The 23,583-nt window shown below is 39.1% G+C and overlaps 1 protein-coding gene across 3 annotated transcripts in view; it reads right to left on the bottom strand.

Moving 5' to 3' along the window:
• Positions 1–23,583, bottom strand: part of RBPJ (recombination signal binding protein for immunoglobulin kappa J region) — a 200,608-nt gene that overhangs the window by 20,725 nt on the left and 156,300 nt on the right. For all 3 annotated transcript variants that reach the window (XM_084799712.1, XM_084799711.1, XM_084799713.1), the window contains exon 2: positions 5,583–5,621. Coding sequence is in view for 2 of the 3 variants with exons in the window: in XM_084799711.1 (XP_084655837.1) it covers positions 5,583–5,621 (39 nt within the window). In the remaining variant the exon portion in view is untranslated. The remainder of the gene's footprint in view (positions 1–5,582; positions 5,622–23,583) is intronic.

The following is a 23,583-nucleotide window of genomic DNA, read 5'->3' on the forward strand; positions in this document are numbered from 1 at the left end:
CTTCTCCCTGACATGCTATAAAGGTTTCAAATAAAAGAACCTGAGGCACGTACAGCAGGCTGTGTGTACAAAGATAATCTCACCATTAAAAAGACTGAAACTGAGTAGTGAGATTATGCTAGTTATTTTTCTAAGCAAGTGTATTAATATTGCCAAAAGCACTAAGGTGACATCTGACCAAACACAGTGTAGATTTGGTAAAGGTTAAGTGACTTTCCTGAAATTATTCAGGAAACCAGGATGCAAAGCTAAGAAGTTTTGCTAACTCAAAGACCAAGTTGTGCTCCTGGTAGGTACAATGGCTACGGATCTGAACCTTAACTCTGCCACTTCTAGATCTGAGTGTTTTCTCTTCTGCGGAGCTACTGGGAAGGGAGGAATAAAAACACACCTCAAAGTAAGCCAGCCCCCCACTGACAAGTAGTTCATGTCAGCAAGTTATAGGTATCAGTATTGTCTTCTTTGTTAAAAGCCAATCCAAGCTCTTAACTATACAGGCTGCAGGAAAAAAACGGGAATGGGGACTTTCATGAAAGCTTTGCAGGCATGCTGGGTAAAGGAGGTAGGGATGTACACTGGTTAATGTTTTTGACTTAAGCCTCAACGTACTGTGAGCAAGAATTTTTGGGAAGAAGCTGTCTGCACAAGCTGAATGATCAAACCAAAGATGCAGGGAGGTTGAAATTTTGCTGTTTCAGAGTCTAATTACTTGGAACTATCTTTAGTCTACTAAATGGTCATATCCCCACAACCACCTCTGTGTAGGGCCCTGCTACTAGCCAGACCTAGGATGTATTAACTTAACAAAATCCCAGTTTTCTACCAATCAAGACTGAGAGTGTTGTCAGATAGTATACAAGGCCTATCTCCCTTCTTGCTATAACCTGCTTTCCTGATGTATCTATATATTTTTTAAATTCCTTGATTTATAACTTTGTCCTGCTACCATAAAAACACTATGCTTCAATGTTGGAATGTTCTATCTGGAATGACTAAATAAATGTTTCTGGGCCATGGTTACTGTCTTTTATACCTTTGAGGTCAGAGCTGTTTCATTCGACCATACACAGCAGCAATCTATCAAGCTTATAAGCACATTTATACATGGATTAAAACATAAGAACAGCATCTTACTATGTAATAATATAGAGAAGGGGCCAGAGAGATGGATGAGCAATTAGAGGTGCTTGCCTGACAAGCCCTGAAAACCTTAAAAGAGATTCCCTACTCATAAAAGCTGTCCTCTGATCTCCAGACATGAGCCCCTGATATATGTCTGCCTACAATAACAAATTTTAAAAAAACAGAATAGTCTGGATACTGAACACTGTTCAAAAATATGCTATTGATCTAGCTTGAGTCAACAGAAATACATGGTTCATGTGTTTCACACATAGGATTTTAAGAGTAGAGCAGCGTTCTTCGTAAGACAGAGGAAGTAGGCTCTGTGAAAAGCATCACTCCCAGTAACATACAAAAGATATTCTGAGCAAGAAACAGCACAAAGCCATTCTAGCAATTATACAAACTAAAGTAGTGGCAAGCCTCTCAAAAGAAATTCTCTGCTACACAACAGATTCTAGCAAAAGCATTAGTTAGCAATTCCTAGCCTGTAGTTATGGGATGAGAAAATAAACAAAACTATCTCTGAAAGAATGTGTAGGTTTCTATGCCTGGAACCCACCTATGAAAGGTGATAAGATTCCCCTTTCTTAAACTGTCTTCCAACTTCCACAAGTACAGTGCGCGCGCGCGCGCACACACACACACACACACACACACACACACACACACACACACACAAATGAACTTCTTAAACAAATTCACAGTCACGTTGACTAGTAGTCTTTATTTCATTAATTTGTAATTTTAATTAAATTTTTAAATCATGTAGAAAGAATTCCTCCCTCCCTCCCCCATTAGAGACTCTCCCACCAAAACTGTTTACCTTGGGAAACAGGAGTAAGAAAGAACAGAACAGGGTAAGCTTTGAAAGGTCCTTAAAAGAAAAGAAATGGCCTCCACATTATACTCTCTACAGCATAGTGGAGACAATCACCTCAAGTATTTTTGGCCAAATAACACATTGTTTTCGTCAAGCAGAGTCACTTCAGAGGAGACATGAAAAATATGATTTTGAAATATTTAGATGGTACTAAATTTGGTATACAAATTAATAATATCCTAATTTCAAGTTTGTATTTAATAAAACTAATTTTGCCACCGAATTGATGACTGGTTTTCATTTTGCATTTGTTATTAGACAGCTTTGCTAAGTTTGCATGGGAAATAAAGACATCTGCAGTTTGGTTTCTTTAAAAATAAAATAAAGCTTAGTTGAATTTCCCACAGCATATATGCCAGTCTCCCAGGTTATCTCCTATGTAAAAGAGTTACTAAAAAGTTAAGGGTTTTAATGAGATTTAATTGGCACACCATGCGGTGGTTTTATCAAGAGCATGCTACACCACCACCATAAGATATCCTTAGTTCCCCAAAGCTGTTCTTCAGGGTCTCTGAAATCCTTTCTGCTTATTCCCATTCCAGAAAACAATACTCATCTGCATCCTGTCAGGAAGAGCAGCTTGCAGTTTCTAAACCTGTGTGTGCAGAGTTCAATACTTTTCAAAACTTGAATAGAAATCTTTGCTCGTATGTCATGTTACTGTATAGCTGTACTGTCTCGTGTTTTTCGTAGCATTCTGTAAGCTATTGGCTGCCTTAGGTAACAGTACTCTGTCCTCAGAGACTGAACTAGGCACTAGGTGTTCTTTTCCAACTTTTAGAAAGCCATCTATCTAATGGTAGCTTCTCCCTTAAAACACTGTAGAATTCAGCAGTGAAGCCAACCTACACCTGCAGCTTCTTTGTTTTAGTAACAAGTTCAGCCTGTTTGGATATAATTTCTTCAACAAGCTTATAAACTGCTAGTTTCATGGTACTTACACACTTCTTCAGAAGTTGTCACAAGGACTAGGAGTTGTAGTTAAGCTTTGATACTGGTAGGATCTGCAGTGATGTCACATTTCTTATTCTTGGACAGTACATTAGACTATGTTTTCTATTCAATATTGCCTTTATACTTGGCAGAATTTCTTTCAGTGTTCTTCAGGTCTGTTTATGATGGATACTTTGTTTTTAATGTTGTTTAAAGTCTCTATCTGCGCCCTTTTAAATACTTTAAAGCCATCTTACCTGTAGCAAAATTTCAGATGAAAAACCTGCTGTGATCTTTATCTTTGTTCTTTTGAATCTATCTTCGTCTCTTGCTTTTAACTTTTTCTGTTTAGCACTTGTTTTAATCAACTTGACCACAATGTGCTTCCAGATACTTTTACACTTGAGACTTACTGAGTTTCTTGGTTCTATGGTTCCAAATCTTTCAATGAAATATTTCCAGGCATTATTTCTTCCTATAGTTTTAGTCATAACCTTCTCATAATGTCTACTTACACATAATTACAGTTAGTTGGACAAACTATCTGTAATGCTCCCTCTACCCAGATTTTTTTCCTGTGTTTTTACTTTGGACAGTTTCTATTGCTATGTTCTCACCTCTCCATCCATTCTGAATTGATCCAATCAAGGACCTTTTTTCCACTTAACTATTGTTTTCATTTCTAAAAGTCTGAACTGAGCCTATGTGTTTAATTTGAATCTTCTATGCTTTATTACACTTCCCTTCACTTTCCTTTAGCTTAGGAATTTATAAACCATAGCTGTTAGGCAAATCAACCAAACTCCTGTTTAATGCTGTCATTACCAATGTGTTTCCACAGCCTATCTGTATTTGCAGCAAAGGCTGTGTGGGCCAGGAAACCCCAACAGTTGACCACTTCCAGCTCGGAGTCCTAGCTCCTCCAACAGACAGAACAGACACTAAGCTGTTACTTCTGGGTTGGTTTTCTTCTCACTGACACCCTTGGCTGTCCTGGACTCACTTTGTAGACCAGGCTGGCCTCGAACTCACAGAGATCCGCCTGCCTCTGCCTCCCGAGTGCCTGTGGTGTTCGTTATTCTTAAATACAATATTTTCTTCTTTCGCATCCTGCTTCCTTCTTTCCTTCCTTCCCTTTCTTTCTCTTTCATTCCATTGTTCTTTCATTCATTCAGTAGGGTCTCATTGTTAAGCCTTGGATGGCCTGGGACTCACCATGCAGATCAGGTTGGACTTAAACTCAGAGAGATCTGTCTGCTTCTGCCACCTGAGTACAGCACTGAATAAAGGTGTGCACTACCATGTGCAGCCCACAACTGTTTTTAATAACTATCTTAACAGAGGTGATTATTTGGTAATAGCCTAAGCAGTCATCAATGTGAACCAGAAAGAGTGTGAAGACAGCAGAACACCACAGAACTACTACAGAGAACCCTGATGGTCTCAAGTAATGTAATACATTGTGGGGCTTAAAGAATGCGCGACAATGGTAAAGTGAGATCCCAATTTAGGTTCAAAACACACACACACACACACACACACACACACACACACACACACACACACACACCCCTCCTTCTTGAAAGACTAATAAAAATAAAAGTCAACACCATGGGACAAAACTGTAGAACCAGGAGTTTCTTTGTTTTATAACCCAACAAATTTTATGAATTTTTAAATTAATTCTTTCAAATATATGATTAAGAAATATACTGTAAAAATAACATATAGTTAGAAGACTATATTTATATTATCATGAAAGTGAATAAGTCTTAGGTTTTCCTCAAAATTCTTAGGAAAAAAGTAGGATTTTAATATTCCTTTAAAAAAACACCTATTAAAAAAAAACAAAAAACAAAACAAAACACCTATTAGGGCTCAAGAGATGGCTCAGTGGTTAAGAGCACTGACTGCTCTTCTAGAGGTCCTGAATTCAATTCCCAGCAACAACATGGTGGCTCACACCATCTATGAGATCTGATGCCCTAATCTGGACTGCAGGTGTACATGCAGGCAGAGAACTGTATTCATAGTAATAAATAAATATTTTTTAAAACACCTATTAAATCTCTCAAGTCTTTCTCTTACACATCAAAATGCGACTGGCTAAACAAAGTTGCAGCTGTTATTTTCAGAATCTTATAATTAATTTTGTCTAGCCTTATGGTATCAAAGAATGGAGATGAGGAATTAATGGCTTTGTCAATGAATCGCTGTGATAGATGCTAAGACTGACAGAAGAGGTCCTGAGTATTGTAGAGCAGACAGACTTCCCAGGTGCTTAGGGAACATGTATACACAAGTTGTTAAGAGAAGGAACGTTAAGAATTAAGTGGCTATAATGGAGCTTAGCCCTAAATAAAATATATTTATTCTTTTTCTCATTCTCTCTTTTTTGATCAGATAAATCTGTCTAAGAAGGTTAACTTAACAATAGCTTTGCAGTTTGCAAATTTAACTTATTTTTTAAAGTATATCCGATCTACCCCTCCCCTTCAGAAGAGAAGGGAAGGGAGAGGTGGGAATAAGCTCAAGATATAGTTACCAGTATCTGAATGATTTTCTAAGAACAATTCACATTACTATCTAAAATGACAGGATCTATATGTACAGTCAATGTTTAAATGGCTAATATAATGCTTACCTAGTGAGTCGTTTAGGTGGAGGACGCTCACCAAACTTCCTGGAAAAAATTAAGGAAATAAAGTAAATAAACTGTGGGATAAATACCACAGTAAGCTATAAGGCATCAGAAAGTGTCACTTATGACTTATTAATCTTAATGAAAGTGAAGAGAGAAATCCCCTAGCAATTATCTGTTCCTAGAAGTAACAAATATACAATACAAAGTGCTCTTTAAAAACAAAAGCAGTGGGACCAGAGATGGCTTAGCAGTTAAGAACACTTGTCCTTGCTCTTCCTCATGAATTCCAGCTACAGAGTATAAAGCAAAAAACAAACAAACAAACAACAAAAAAAACCCACACACACACACAAAAACAAAACAAAAAAACCACTCCTGGATTCTTTTCCATGGAGGATGTTTTTTAAAAACTCAAAGTGATCAAATGCACCACCGTGTCATATAGGTGCAATAGAGGCGTCTGATTTGAATTGAACATACTACAAAAGCCAAGGAGTTTATATAATTTACAGAAACAAGTGAGGAAATACCAAAGTCTACTCGAGCATTAGTAAAAAGTTTACATATAGAAAGAAATGGAGAATGAAACAAAACATTTCAATAACCATGTGACAAACCCAGCAAGCACTCTTCGGGATCTAACAAAAGTTGATTATATGAACAATTTTGTAAGTTGCACTAAAACTTTTAATATAATTTTTATTCCTAGATACAATGTAATTCTGCCAAAACTAGGTTAACAAGTACGACTCAGTCAGAGTACCTAGCCCACCCCTTCCATAAATACTCAGTAGATCAGGTCAATGACAATATAACATGCTGATACAACATCATGCCTGGCCACGTAGGAAATGTGGACAAGATCATGCAATACAATTGCCTGCTGAATAATCATTAAAAAGATTCTAAGTGTTATCCTTATACTAATAGATAAGTATATACCCACAGATAAGTAAATATCCTCTTATCAAAGAGACTTCTCTTTACAGTAAATGGAGACTGTCACAGAAAACCACAACTCAGAAAGCAAAAGACTGTGGAGAGGCCAGCACCAATGGCTACATCTACATCACAGCCCTTGTATCTAGGGTTCAAGGACCATCTTAGAAGAGGAGGCAAAAAGATATTAGGAGACAGAAGACCGGGAAGCCTACCGTGAAAGTCTCTAATAGAAACGGCTGCATAAGCAAGGCCTAAAGAATGAGAACAGTGATACCAAAGGGGGGAGGGAAATCGTCTGGGAGCACACTCCTAGATAAGACAAGGAACTACACACAAGCAACTGATGACTGCTGGTGAGGAAAAGTAGCTCCTCCCAGGGCTTGAGCCTAACTGGTTGTCCAATAGAAAGTGAAGTGCCCTGAAAACATACACAAACAACAAACTAACTCAGCAGATTGTACTTATGTATTTGTGCATGCATTTGCATGTATATGTGAAAACTCTTAACAATCAGAGAAGAGGAGGCCATGAATTTAAGAGTAAGGAGAGGGGACATGGAAGAAGCTGGAGGGAGGGGGCATGGGAGGGCCGGGTGGGTAAAAGGGGAAAGTAATGTAAATATATTTTAACAAAAAAATTGTTTTTAAAGAACCAATTGCCTGCTGAGACTGGTAACATTTTACACAAAACCACACATTATTTAACGTAGCTGCTGTAATAAGGTAAGGAATTCTATAAATATTAAGATTAAATTGCTCCCTGGGTATTAAATAAGATCCAATCATTGTTGCATGCAATCCTGACCTTCTTTAATGAATATGCCATCACTGTACTTATTGAAGAGAGTGATTACAATATAGGTTTTCTGGGAAAGATCCAATAAAGCATGTAATAGCTACTTCACATTGACTAATTTGAAGGTCACATCTACCCCTTCTCAGCTAAGGCTACATGATATACCCGTTAAAGACAACTGATTTTCCCTCTCCCAGCAGGTATCAGTTACAAACAGCTTCTTGCTTAGGGATGAGCAGCTTTTTCTTGAGGTAGATGGTAATTAACAAGGTGACCCACAACTGGACAACGTGTAGAGAGTGAGGAGGGCCTTGGAGCACTCAGCCTTAAATGGAATGCCTTCATATATCATCTCCCCTCAAGGCTCAGGTTCTATGCTGAAGAGAAGGTAAAAGCCAGAGGTGGTAGATGACTCCAAGTAAACAGCCCCTTTCACACACAGCAGGCCTGATACACACATAACTCAGAATATGACAGCAGGCTTAAGACCTGGACAACGGCAAGCCAGACAAAATCCCAGCAAGTAGAAGGGGCAGTGGGCACAAAGCCCTAAGTTTTTGTTTGTTTGTTTGTTTGCTGTTGTTGTTTTGTTTGCAAAGCCTCCAATCCATAAGAATTTTCAAAAGAGAAACTTGCAAACCATTACATTTGTGCATACTTCCTCTCTGCTGAGGAGAAGGTGTGGTGCTTCCTTCCACACCAGATGCTCTTCATTCTATATTCACCGATGTGTTAAGAAGATATAAGACACAAATGTACAAAAAGGATAAAGGTTATCAAATTTCAGCATCCTAACGCTTTTCAGGCCAGAAGATACTTCCCATTTTAAAAAACAAAAACAACCAATTAAAATATCAAAACAAGAAAGGGAGTAGGAGAATCATAAGAAAAGGTGCTGCGAGTCCAGAACAAGTTAGTAAGCACACCACTAAGCCAAAAGAAGTGAAGCCTCGCGTGTACTGTTGCACAATAGCACTTTGGTGTTGAAAGTAGAGTGATTCAAAAACAGGCATAAAACATGGAGAAATCTCTGTCAATAGGGTCAAGAGTTTAAAGTAATTCTATTCTTAATTTTACAAATTTTCTGCATCATCTTGAAATATGATTTAAAAGGATTCAAGGCAAGCAGGAGAAAGTGGTAGAGAAAACACTAATAACCCAAGCTTCTATGAGCAGTATTTAATTATAATAAAGCACTAGGACGTCTACAGAATGACTTAAGAGAAAGCGTGAGATAGACAGGGAAGGCTCACTCATACTTTCAAGGCATTTACCACTAATAAGAGAAACTGACTACATGATACACACAGGCAATAACAAATGGTATAAAACACAAGTGAAACCAGTACTGACTGAAAAGGTGCTTAGCAACTAATGGAAAACCCCAGAAGGCTCACCATGGGCACATGTCTACACCAGATTTGGTCCTCAGCAGTTACTTATTGAGCAGCTAATAGGAACCACGTACAAGTACGTCCAAACATCAATGAGCAAGATGCACAAATCCCTGTGCACAAATAGGGCAAATGGATAGGGAGATAAGTTAATGTATTCATGTTTATAATTTACAAAGCAAAAATTTAGAAAAATGTATTTCTGTAAATAACTTTTTGTTATTGATATTGGGTGTTTATTTGGTTGTTTTGTTTTGTTGATTTTGAGACACAGTCTCCTGAATCCCAGGTAGTTGATAACCTTTTAACTTTTTTGATCATCCTACTCTACCTCCACAATCAACTTTATTTAGTGATATGGAATCAAGCCCAGGGCACTGTGTGCTAGTAAGTATTCTACCAACTAGGCAATATCCTCTGCCTTGAATATACAGTTTAAATAAACATGTAATTTTCCTTTAAACAGTTTACTCATTTTCTATCTATGGGTGCGGAAAACACCCTAATAATTTACGTATCCTTTAAGACACTCCATCAGGAGCTAAGGTATAGCGCAGTGGGAGAATGCACGCTCTGATCCTAAGGCTCCAACAAAAAGGACAGTAGGACAGTATGTCAGCCTTTTCAAGCTTATTTTGAATCTGGTATTACCTTAAAAGTCACATTTAAAAAGCAATGGTGCAGCTGGGTGCAGAAGTGGCACACGCCTGTAATCCCAGCACTCAGGGAGAAGGAGGCAGGTGGATCTCTGTGAGTTCAAGTCCAGCCCAGTTTACAAAGTGAGTCCAGGACAACCAAGGCTACACAGAGAAATCCTGTCTTGAAAAACCAAAAATAAATAAATAAATAAAAAGCAGTGGTGCTATAATTCGGCTCAGTGTAACCACTGGTCCTGGAGAATGCAACAAATGTGATCACAGCAGTATGTTGTATCCTCCTGGACCACATTTAGTAAGCACGTTCCTAGTCAAGCAAACATCCCTAGAGCTGATGTCATAGACAGGTAGTAGACCCCCAAAAACGAAGGCATGACATGCACCCCATTATTATGCTTACTTTGTAGGAAAACTTGAAAAGTATCTTTTTCTTAAAATTTAAAGCCCCTTCTATTTTTGCTTTGAATTTAAAATGAAAAATTACCTTGTAAAAAATCTGTCAGCAATCTGTATCAATGAGCAGGAGTAGAAAAGATATAAATGACTAAGAGCATCATCTTCAATTGCACTCTGCACCTAGCTTTTCAAGTATCTCTGTAAGAGGTTAGTGAGAGCTGGGGAGGGGGCGGTGTTTAAAATTATGGCCTCACAATGAAAATCTTTAATCTGTAGCCTCAAAAGGAAATATAATCAGACTGGGCAAAGTGTTTCACTTGTTTGTGTCTGAATGGAACAGAGTGTGTAGATCAGCGGTAGAATGTGTACCTAGCTAGCACGCATGAAGCCCTGGGTTCAGTCCAGAAACCATCCTTCCCATAAAATAAGGCAAGAGAAACATGGAATAAGACTGAGTTCAATCATACTGGGTGTCACTTAAATAATGCACTAAGAAACAGAATCACTTTTGTAATATTATGGTGATAATGTAGAACTAGAACCCAAACATGAAGAACATGTTCAAACTGTGAAATAAACAAAATAAGAAAACTAAGAAATGGACCCAGTTAAAGATACAAAAACATGAACCCCTCATGGTGGCACACGCCTATAAACCCAGCACCAGGAGGCAGAGGCAGGTGGATTGCTGTGAGTTCGAGGCCAGTCTGGTCTACAAAGCGACTCCAGAACAGCCAAGGGTACACAGAGAAACCCTGTCTCGAAAGAAAAACTTAAAAAAAAAAAAAAAAAAAGATACAAAGCAGGACCACGCAACATATGGTTTCAAATATACTTCAGCAGTAGAAGGCGTTAGAAAATTAACAGTATCTCCATAAAACAGCTTAGATTAATTTTGATTATTGTTCTTACTTCTAGAAAAACTCATGGTAGTGTTTAGAGGAAAATATGATGCTGGTATCTTATCTTCAGATGGTTCGAGGATAAAAGATCATCTGTGTGTGTTTGCCGTATGTATGTGTGGAGACATATAGAGGAATAATGTAAACGTGGTCAATGTTCTCTCACTTGAAGTATCTAGGTGACTATTCTGGAAACTGGCATCACAAAAGAACAAAAGGCCAGGTGCAGAGAAGCAATCACCTCTTCATCTAGTGGTAAAAACTATCAGAAATCATTCATGGCTTTGTGGCCAGCTTCTTGGCACAACTTTTTATCATTAGCTCAATGATGTAGTAATTGCTGTACATTCAGAGTGTGTTAATACCCAAGGCTAAGATACACACAGAAAAGCAAACTGTCATACACTAAGAGGAGCTTAAACATGAGTAATCCTTTGAAAGACACCTTGGCAATGTCTGTTCTAATTCAAGGTGTGCATCTCTTTGACACAGTCTTTCAATGCTAGCAACTTACACATAGGTATCTAACCTGGTCCGTGTAAAGATATTCTTAAGGATGTTCAATGAAACAGCATCTATATCAGTAAGACTCTTCAACTACATGTATAATGAATAATACACTGGTTACACAGCAGCTCCAATGTATACAGGGTGTGGAACATTAATTCTGAATAAAATGCACATTTTAAAATAATTCTGTGAATATGGCCATAACACACCTTCATATGACTTACAAACATCAGTGTCAATGATAAAAAGCTCATTTTGCTCTACAATGTATTACACAGAATGTAAGGTTTTCCTTTCCCTTGTTTGTTTGTTTACTTTTTCGAGACAGGGTTTCTCTGTGTAGCCTTGGCTGTCCTCAACTCACAGAGATCCACTTGCCTCTACCTCCTCAAGTGCTGGGATTACAGGTGTGCACCACCTCTGTGCCTTTCCTCTTTGCTTCTTCAGTTTGGTGGAGGTACCCAGCAAGATGAGATTTGCCTGGCAAGATTCCAAGAACAACACTGGAGCCCTTATTTAAGGAAAACTTGTACTTCTTGTACAAGTAGAGATACAAGGTAAAGAACTGTTATTAAAGAGGTTCTGATTATGCCTTGTTAATAACTTCTTCAGAAGCTTCACTTAATCTTATGCACCATTCTTCCCAAATTGTATGTGTGCCTCTGTGAATTTCAGCCATGGCTTGCTAATCCAAAGACGTTGGCTTTTTCCTATCCCCTCACCCATTAGAGAATACAAAGATAATCTGTGTGGGAGAGTAGGGCAGCATTCAGACCTGAAGGTGCCATCTGACGAGGTACAGTCAGCTGGAAATGGGTTAGAGTCTGTGCTGAAGGCACTGACTCTTAACCTGAGTACAAACTAGTAGTGGCATCACTTCAACTCTATGCCTCAATGTTCTCAAATGAAACCAGTCAGAAGTACTTCTAAACAGGGTTTTTGCAAAAATGCAAAAGGTTAGTACATGAAAAGAACAAACAAAAAATACCCAACAAAAACACTACTGCTCCTTCAAGGGTAGATCATTGAATGATGCTCACATAATGCAATGGAATTTGTAATGTTCCCTTTAAAACAAGTAAATTATATATTGGCCTTAAAGTGTATGCAGTGGATCAGGTACCTATGGTGTCTTAGTTATTGTTCTATTGCTATGAAGAGATACCATGAACAAGGCAACTCTAACAGAGCATTTTATTGGTGGCTTGCTCACAGTTTCAGAGTGTTAGTCCATTTTCACCATGGCACAAAACGAACAGGCATGGTGCTGGAGCAGTAGCCGAGAGGATCTACAGGCAGTTGGCAGAGACACTGGGCTTAGCGTGGGCCTTTGAAACTTCAAAGCTTGCTCCCAGTGACACATCTCCTCCAACAAGCCACACTCCTCCAACAAATCCTGTGTGGGCCACCCGAACCAGTCTCCCAAGCACCAACACTGCTCCAGCCTCCCAAATTGCTAAATTACAGGTGTTACGACAGGCTAATCTAACATTGCCTATTTGCCAACAGAAAATCCAAGAATCATATAGTTGTTCAGTCCATGAGGTGGATGATGTAGCTGGGCGTCAGTATGTTAGAATCCCAAAGAAGCAGTCTCTACTACCAGTGAAGGGGAGCAAGAGCAAGGAGTTGGGAGAGCAAAAGCTTCTTTCTTCCTTATCTTTTATATAGGCTGCTACAAGATGGTGGCCCATATTAAAGATGGGACTTGTGACCTTATGACTTAAGTGACATGGATTTAAGGTGGGTTTTCCTACCCTAAATGATTTAATTAACTACCAAGTTTTCCAGCATGTAAGACAACTGGGCATATAAGGTGACGCCCAATCTTTCCAGCTAAAATAGTCTGGGTGTTGCCAGGAAATAACCTGTCCCATTATAAATGTATCTTTGAAATAATAAAAAACATTTTAAAATGCCATTTCTGTATGTCGCTGAGGTTTTTGAAGACTTTAACTATTTTACCTTATCTATCTATAGTCATATCTGTTAAACCTAGGATGTATATTCTTGTGATAAACACAGACTAGTAATTGATATGACCATGATTTGATCAACTATCAATTAACTTGTGTAACTTATTTATCCTAAACAGCCTGCAATAGCACTTTTCAAAGTATTAGAAGTAAACTTTGCATTATAATTGAGTTGTATGGGTACAATACCACATATTAAAGTAGAAATATAAATAATGTGTGGGAAGAATAATCCTAAATTTGAATTTTATATTGGCAACACCCAGCCTACCTCAAAGATGATGAGCATCAAAGAGCCTCCTTAGGGAGATGGCTTCAAATGTGGCAAGCAAGCCAAAATATCATTTCGAGCACAGACAGAATTCTGTCTAAAAATGGGCAAGCTTGGATGCAGGCAGAGTCGACAGCCAAACTCTGCCAAGACAGGGTAAGCAAGTCCTTAATAGTTCCTGCCTCGCAAATATGTCTGTCAGATATATTGGGCCAGAAGGCCGAAGATGATGCTCCAGTGTTATAGATAATTTTGGGTGACTGTTCAGGCAGCAAAACTTCTCTGTCATCTTCTCATTTGGGAAGCTGCTAACCTGCATTCCCTGACTACTCAGGTAATTAATTTCATTTCTTCTCAAGTCTCTGATGAGGTTGAAAACCAGATAGTTTAGTTTTACAATTACGCTTACTTGTTTAGGGGTTAAGATGTTTTTAGGTCTAGATAGATGTTTTAAGTTGATAATGATATTAATTTACAGTCAGAATTTTAGGTGCACAAAGATAGGAAAAATGATTTCTTCAAGGCTGCCAAATACAAAGAGGCAAAACACTATGAATGTTACATATATATAATTCCTGATTGTTCATGGTTCTTCTTGCTGTAGGTAGTTTATTGTATATGTAATAATATAAATGCATATGTAAAAATGTTTAATAAATAACTGTAAAAAATATACAGTTTGAATATACTGGCCATATAAGACTACCCACCTCTTCTAACACGCACCCTGTACAGCAGACTCGGGCATGTGTCTGTTTGCAGACAGGGCACAGACAGCCAGGCACTTTACTAAATGCCTGGCAAACAGCCAGTGCAGGCCTACACTGCCCCTTTAAAGCGCTCTCCATGTTTATGTTCTCCTCCTCGAGGTATAGGAAGATGTGTGCAGCTTGTTCCTCCCTGCTTCATACTCTCCTCACAGAGTGGGGACTCAGCTGCGCTGAGGCATCCCCCACTATATGCACTAGACATATGAAGCAAGCTACAGGTAAGTAACGGGCATATAGACGACCCCAGACTTTGGCACAGATTTTTCAGGGGGCTGGGGGTGGTAGTGGTGTTGAAAATGCCATAAATATCTCACCGATATGTTTTCAGCTAATTCCAGATGTAGTCAAATTGACAAGAATAGCTATTACTATGGATTAACATCCAGAATACACAAAGAATTCCTATAACTCAACAAAAAGCCTAACTAAACGGACATACAGACATTTCTCTATAAGGTAAACAAATGAGCAATATACTATAAAAATATTTCAAATCACTAAGAAAGGAAATACAAATCAAAGCCAAATGAGATACCTCTATATATCAACTGTGATGGCTAATTTAAAAAAAATACAAGTTCGAATGAAAAATATCACAGCAGCTATACAAAACAATATGATTTATTAAAACATGAAACAGATTTACTACATGATGCATAATACAATTCCACTTGCAGGTCCATACACAAAACAACTGGAAGCAAATACTCAGAGGGGTACACTAACTGCACAGCAGCCTTATTTACAATAGCTTGAAAAGTTGGAAAGAATTCACATACCCATTGCCAATTAGGTACACAAACAAAATGTGTTATATACAAAGAGGCATTATTCAGCCTAAACGTAGGTAAATCTGGCATATATTACACACATGAACCTTGAAGAAATGCCAAGTGAAATAAACCAGGCATACAAGCTAACAAACAATATTGAGATCCCTAGAATTATCAAATTTAGAGACAGAAAGCAAAACTGTGATTGTAAGGAAGACATGTGCCTGTGGTGAGAAGACATTTCATAAATGTTTGATGAATAATTCTTAAATACAACAGCTTCTATATAATACATCTTATGACAAGTAAGACACTAAATTCTTTCCAACCCTTCCATCAAGCTATAAGTGCTACGCAGGCATGCAAAACCAGGTGTCAAATAAAAGACAAGCAGCAAACTGAGCATGGTGACACACACCTTTAATCCCAGCACTTGGGAGGTAGATCGCTGTGAGTTCCAGGCCTGCTAGGTCTACAAAGTGAGTCCAGGATAGCCAAGGCTACACAGAGAAAAAGAAAAAGGGACGAAGGCAGTCTAATCTGCAGTTAACTGATCACTAATTCACCACTGCAAATTAATTAGCAGTATAAAAGTGGCTGCTTATTGAGTGCCTTAGCTTTGTGTGGTTATCTAATAAGAATGGCCCCTATAAGGCTGACATATTTGAATGTTTAGTCATCAGGAAGTGGCACTGTTTGAAAGATTAGAAGGATTAGGAGGTGTGGCCTAGTTGGAGGAAGTGTTTCACTGGGGATGGCCTGTGAGGTTTCAAAAGCCCGTGCAAGGCCTAGTACCTCTCTGTGGTGTGTGTGTGTGTGTGTGTGTGTGTGTGTGTGTGTGTGTGTGTGTGTGTGTGTGTGTGTGTGTGTGTGTGTCCCTGTCTCTGTCTAAGACTCTTTCAAAAAACATAATTCCAATCTAAAGATAAGAAAAGAGAAAATAGAGCAAATTGGAAACTTGTCTTAACTCCATAGAGCTAAGAAGTTGTAGGCAGGGGGCATGGTTCAAGTCTGACTCCCAAACCAAGTGATTTTCTCCACAGTTACAAGTAAGTCATAGGATAAAAGGTTAAGGCCTTTCACAAAATCCTGCCTCTACTGGGAAGTGGGGACAGATTCCCATTTTTAGGACATATAAGAGGACTCTGTGAATACCTAACATAGGAATAAAATAAAATGATGAGAATCAAAATCCTTTTTGTTGTTGTTTGTTTTTGTTTTTTTGAGACAGGGTCTCTCTATGTTAACCTTGGCTGTTCTGGACTCACTTTGTAGACCAGGCTGGCCTGGTCAGAGCAATCCACCTGCCTCTGCTGGGATTAAAGGCATGCGTCACCATGCCTGGCTAAGAATAAAAATCCTTATGTTCAAATCAGTAAGAGATTACCAAGTTTTTCCTGTGGCAGACAGAAGCAGAGGCAGGTGGAACACTGTGAGTTCGAGGCCAGCCTGGTCTACAAAGCAAGTCCAGGATAGCCAAGGCTAACACAGAGAGACCCCGTCTTGAAAAAACAAAAACAAAAAGCAAAAAAGAGAAGTCCTTAGTGTTAAAAACACCCAAACAATACATTTCCTTTGAATTATATCTACTTATGTTTTTTGTCATATGTCACATTATTATTAATAAATTTGTGGTAAAGAAACACACACAAATAAGTAGCTTTAATCACAATTCAAAGCTTAAAAGATCTGCTTTCTGCCAAAGTCCATCTGAGGCATTAAGCTGTCAGTCTGCCTTCATGCACCATGCAGACAGTGGGGAAAGCCCAGGAGCTCATACTTGCCCATACAAACCTCAGAGGCCATGGAGTTCTCAAGTCAAAATAAGCCAACAAAGAACACAGTTATGACTCAGGAGATGATCACACAAGCTGTTTCACTTTGCATTGTTCTACCTTCTGTAACCATCTGAAACACCAGTGCTTGCTTTCTGATCTGCACGCTTGGGTGCCTGAAGAGTAAGTTCCTCAAAGCCCATCTTTCCAGTAATTGGCACAAAACTCAGCAGGCCTGGAGTGGCACTAGGAAGGTAAGAATAGCCGGCTGTGGTAGCACATGCCTTTAATCCTAGCACTTGGGAGGCAGAGGCAGAGAAGCAGAGGCAGGTGGATCTCTGTGAGTTCCAGGCCAGGCTGGTCTATAAAGTGAGTTCAGGACAGCCAGGGCCACACAGAGAGAGCCTGTTTAGAAAAAGCAAAAAAAAAAAAAAAAAAAAAAAAAAAAAGTAAGGTAAGAATAAGTCTTCCTTAGCTGTGGACTTAACTTTTACAGTTTGGCTCATTTCTGTTATATCATTTACTTGGGTACTTTGTTGCAATAAATTTAAATTTTACAAACTGCAAAGCTGTTTGTTGTTAGTTAACCCACAACACAAATTTATTTAAGCAAGAGAAAATTGTTTTTTTCTTTAGGGCTAAGCTCCATTATAGTCACTTAATTTATTTCCCCCTTTTTTGGTATCCCCCCCAACCCCGGTTCGTTTATTTATTTATTTATTAACTTTACAGCCTGATCCTGGCTCCCTCCCTCCTCTCCTCAGTCCCACCCTCATGCCCCCTCTCCCCATTCCCCTTTTCCTTCTTAAGAGAAGGGAAGCCCCCAAGGGGGTACCAACCCACCCTGGCATCTCAAGTCACAGCAGGACTAAATGTATCCTCTCCCACTGAGGCCTGACAGGGCCGTCCAGCTAGGAGGAAGGGATCCAAAGGCAGGCAACAAGTCAGAGGCAGCCCCTACTCCTACTGTTAGGGGACCTACATGTTGACCAGGCTGCACATCTGCTACATATATGTAGGGGGTCTAGATCCAGCCCAGGCATGTTCTTTGGTTGGTAGTTCAGGCTCTGTGAACACCCATAAGCCTAGTTTACTCTGTAGATCTTGTGGCTTCCTTGACCCCTCTGGCTCCCTCTGTCCTTTCTCCCACTCTTCTACAGGACCACCAAGCTCTGCCTATTGTTTGGCTGTGGGTCTCTCCATCTGTTTCCATCCGTTGCTGGATGAAGCCTCTCAGAAGACAGGGTCCTGTCTGCAAGCATAGCAGAGTGTCATAGTAACAGGAGTTTAGCGACTTAAATTCTTAATGTTCCTTCTCTTAACAACTTGTGTATACATGTTCCCTAAGCACCTGGGAAGTCTGTCTGCTCTACAATACTCAGGACCTCTTCTGTCAGTCTTAGCATCTATCACAGCGATTCATTGACAAAGCCATTAATTCCTCATCTCCATTCTTTGATGCCATAAGGCTAGACAAAAATTCTCCTTGTTATCTCCTCCCACACTTTCCTAACTTGGCCCCTTTTAGCAGAGTAAATGGACAGGAAAGCAACAGAGACAATCTTATCTTTACCTGTGCCCTCATTTAAGCTTCATCAAGTCTTCCAAGTTGGTAGTATTTTTAATTTACAAGGCAGAGCTTTCCCCTACGTTTTTAAAGATTTAGTTTTAATTTACATGTATGACTGTTTGTATGTATGCATGTATATGCCCCATGTGTGCCAGTACCAAAGAAGCCAGAATGGGGCATCAAATCCCCTGAAGCTGGCAGTTGTGAGTCACCCAGTGTTGGTGCTGGGAACAACAGCAAATACTCCTAACCAGAGGCATCTCTCCAGGCCAGCCATACCCTAACTTATAATTACAAGACAACGAGAAAGCTCCCCATAAAATCTATAAGGATGTGTTTTCTTTGTATCTCCTTGCTTTCCTGCCCCCAGAGCCCTTTTCTTCTATGTGATAATGCTCATTTGCTTTTCTCATTATACCAACCATCTGGCACATCTTATTTAATCTTTCTGGGGGGGGGGGGGGGGAAGAAGCTCTTCTGAAGCAATAAATTATTTATCAGTAAATAAATGTAAACTACATTCTAAGGATCAAATATTATAGTTATCCAGCCAGAAAACATGAGGACTAGCAAATGGTTAAATAAACCAGGAAAAAAAATTACTGTGGTAATGGTTGTATGGGTTAGTCAAATACAGATTCTAAACAACTGCAAGTAGCCTAGAAACAGAGACAACACTGTTTCCATGAGGAGCCTGACTTATACAATGGCATCTTAGGCTATCCTTTTATACTATCCAAATTTTAATGGCAGACATGCACACTGACAGTATAATAAGGTTGTTTTAGCCACCTTAGACATTGACTGAAATACATATAATGTCAAAACATCTAAAAATGGAGCAAGACGTTCCAAGGGTGCCTTGGTTTGGTTCTGGTCTAGCTGAGAATCAATCCTATTAGTCAACAAGCTCCAGCCCATTTATGGTCTCCCCATCCAAACCCAGATCAGGCACACGCACTCAGAAGTGAGTTTCTCAGCTTCCTCTTTCTGTACAGTCAGTGTGGCAAGACAATCAAGGGGCAACAAGCTCCTTATTCTGAAGGAGACATTTTTGTCCTGAGTCAATCTTCTGGGATTTAAGACTTATGGTATTTTCCTAGCACCCTCTGACCGACTCTTGGTCTAGCCACTTCTCATTTGACTTGCCTAGTTCTGTGACACAAAGGTTGATCTCAGTCAATAGTCACAGTATTAATCTATAGGAAGGATACAGAACAAAACAAAGTCTACTGATTGTTTAAAATGCAAGTAATGGAGGGTGGGATGGAGCTGGAGAGGACAAAGAGAAGACAGAGGAAATGAGTCAGAGACAGTGGAGCTTAGAGAGCAGCAACGAAAGACAGGAGAAAACAAAACAAAACAAAAAACAAAAAAGCAAAAAAAGGACAGCCAAGGCTACACAGAGAAACCCTGTCCGACAATACCAAAAAACAAAACAAAAAAGACAGGAGAAGAAGATTGCTTTGGGGAGTGTCAGAGCCACTAAGTCAAAGGAAGCAGAAGAGCAATGGAGAATTCAGTAGCCATAAAAGGGCAACTGTCCACCTCCTAACAAACCAAACCTGGTCAATCCCAAATATGGAATTGTTTTAGCTGGATACAGCTTTTCTTCTGTGGGTTGTGAAAAGATCACAATCAGTTTCCCTACAAATAATCTCACACTTGGCTATCTTTTCACTGCAAGGAAATGCTCCAATTATTAAGGTAGCTACTTCCAAGTTTTGCTCCAGCAAAGTCTCTGTTTTCCCAGTGTTTTTCAATTATTCCATGTCTGGGAAATGGGAAAGCTGAGTCAAGGTGAAGCATGGGCTAATGAAAGCAAAGTACTCAGCAAGAAGCTGGCCACTGTCAGCACAGTGCACACTGAATCCTTTCTGGCCTTCAGAGCAGTGGTTCTCAACCTTCCTAATGCTATGATCCTTTAGTAAAGTTTCTCCTGTTGTGGTGATCCCCAACCATATAATTATTTTCCTTGCTACTTCATCACTGTAATTTTGCTATTGTTATAAATCGTAGTGTAAATATGTGTCTTCTGGTGATCTTAGGTGACCCCTGTGAAAGGGTTGTTTGACCCCCAGGTGGAGAACTGTTCCTTTAGACCTACCAGTATCTAACTCACAAGAATAGTAAGTTTGTATAGGCAAAAACTGTTTCAAAAACAAAAAGTCCTTTTGAACATATTGTCATTCTATTAGTAAACCAAACATCAAGGAATAAGAGTTTGGGCTCTTATGACAAGTTAGGTGTTTGTCTTAAAAACTTAAGGATCACTGGGTGGTGGTGGCGCACGCCTTAAATTCCAGCACTCAGGAGGCAGAGGCAAGTGGATCGCTGTGAGTTTCAAAGTTTTGTTACCTTAAAAAAAATGTTTAAAGTTTTTTTAAGTCTTTTAAAACTGGAGCAGCTAATTTCCAGTTTTATAAGATGATTGACATTTTTTTAAAAATCTGTTTTATTTTTTGAGTGTTTTGCCTGCATGCATGCCTGTGCACCATGTGTATGCCTGGTGCCCACAGAAGCCAGGAGAGGGCATTTGATCCCGTGAAACTGGAGTTACAGTCAGTTGTGAGCTGCCATGTAGGTGCTGGGAATCTAATGCAAGAAGAGCAGCAGTGCTATTATTAATCACTGAGCCATCTCCCCAGTCCCTTTGACATATTTTTAATAAAAACATACTGAAATTTTATCTAGTAATGACTGCCTTAACTTACAACATGCTCTTTTTATCTTTGAGCTGACAGGGTTCTCTGGCCAGAGTCCACTGAGCTAGGATATCCTTTACTGTCCTCAGTTGTGCGCTAGGTAGGAAAAACTCACTAAAGCAATAGACAAGATGCTATGGTGCATATGACAAAGAAAAGGGGCACAGCTCTGAAGAAGCAAATGCCACACTTCCCAGAACATGGGATGTAAAAAGTATGAACACTGTGCCCCTCTTCATGTTAAAAAGCTAAGCAATGCTACTGAAAACAGAAGGACGATGGAAGGCATCATCTGGAGACAAGGGACAGTTGGGAGATGGGAAGATTTGGAGGAACATAATAAAGAAATTGAACTCTTCCAAACCCCAAATCCACCTGCTCTCACCATTCACTACCTCCCTACTAACAACATGTCTACACACATCTGTCTATACAACAGCTATAGAGATTATTAACAAGTATCCTATTAGAAAGAGAACCAACGGTGACTCAAAGTGTGATTCTACCAAAGTCCCCCTCAGCAAGCCCGTGAGTTTCTTGAGCTTACTTATACAAAGCATGGGTAAGGGAGGGATGACTTACAGGAGTGAGTGACAAAACAGCTGTACCAGATAAGACTGGCTTGCCTAACACCATCAAGAGTCACTGTTTTCCCATTCTCTTCTACTCCCCACAGATTCTATATCTTGCTTACATAACATATATATGTAAGAGGATTCCTGCAGGCAATATGAAGGGTATGGCATACATACTACCAAAAATACAGGCAGACAAACATACTATGGTCACTTCTTTCCAGCAAAGCAAGACCACGTAAAACCAATATCACTCAAAAAGACTTATGACTATAGAAGAACATAGCTAAAGCTAAGAAAGACCACAAAGCCTTAAGTGTGTATATTGTTTTTATTTTGACATTTTAAAAAGCTGAAATACAAATTTTAAAATATGAATAATTCCTTTTCTTTATTCAATGGGCTCCTTATTTTTGCCATATTTTTTCAATGATGGTCATAACCTGTTGACTTTTTTGACCCACTAATAGGCTGAAATTCACAATTCAAAACACAGAACTTTAGAACTTTAGAATAAGTTACTCTAGCAAAGTAACAGCATCACAGACAAATTACCATTCCCTAGAAGCCAACTTTCAGTGCCAGAACAAAAGCTCAAACTGAATCATTTAAAGGTTCTTGCTTTAAGAAGATCACTAGGAAAAAGTGTAAGATTCAGGATAGGATAAAAAATTGTACCACAGAGTCCTGATTTCACATGTAATAATTACGACAGTCAAAAATCTGTTTACCATTGATTCTTACTGCCCAACTCTTCATATGTATGCAATCGTGCAAATATCAAGTGTTAATTATACTATCTGGCTATATACACTGATTCTTACATGGCAAGACAACAAAGAAATCTCAGTGTGAAACTTAGGAGAAACTCCCAAATTTTGTTTTGTTTTGTTTTTTAGTTTCTCAAGACAGGGTTTCTCTGTGTTACCTTGGCTGTCCTGGACTCACTTTGTAGACCGGGCTGGCCTCTGCCTCCCAAGTGCTGGGATTAAAGGTGTGCACCACCACCCTGGCAGACTCCAAAGGTCTTGAGGACATAACTCTTCCACCAAGAACAAAAATGGCCATCTTTGCCAGAGCATAAATAATCTCTGGACTTCAAACAAAACAAATGGAGGCTCAAGTGCGACCCAGAAATAAAACTTAAACTTGAAGAAGCAAGTCTCATTAGAGAGGCCTATTTTATAAACAATGTACTGAGCATCATGGGAGAGAACATTTTTGGGGGAGGAAGGTTACCATCAGACATGAACTTCTGGATTGAAATGAATGACTGCCTTGGCTTATAACCAGATAACTCTGCCTTGGACATGATTTGATCACTGTCATCACTGACTAGACTTTAATACAAAGCAGTTTTATCCTGGCTTCAACAACTACAGAATGTTTTTTTGTTTTTTGGGTTTTTTTTTTTTTTGGTTTTTCGAGATAGGGTTTCTCTGTGTAGCCTTGGCCATCCTGGACTCACTTTGTAGACCAGGCTGGCCTTGAACTCACAGCGATCCGCCTGCCTCTGCCTCCCGAGTGCTGGGATTAAAGGCGTGCGCCACCACGTCCGGCTCCCTGGCTTCAACAACTAAATTCCAGTATTAACTTAGATACTAACATGGCAGAGGATCTTGTATATCTTTCCAATGAACACACTTTCCTTCATGTTGTAAAAGACAAACAATTCTAAATCTAATAAAACATTAATAAGCTCGGTGCTGCCCCAAATTCCTTCACTGCTATATTCAAAATAAACTCAGGAGCAACCACAGCACAATAAGCTAGGGTCCAAGATTTCAGATGACATAAATTTTATATCATGCAAGTAGAATTTTATGAACATAAAAACCATATGGATCATTAATGGATAAATAGGTATTACAGAGCCTAGTAACCACAAGTAATTATAAGACTACACACTATGAACACGTGTGATTAACTACATACTTACATTCATGAATTCACAATATTATTTTTTTTTAATTACTCATTTTCCTCCAAAT

Source organism: Acomys minous (genome assembly GCF_964271855.1).
Source record: "Acomys minous genome assembly, chromosome: 10".
Classification (NCBI taxonomy): domain Eukaryota; kingdom Metazoa; phylum Chordata; class Mammalia; order Rodentia; family Muridae; genus Acomys; species Acomys minous.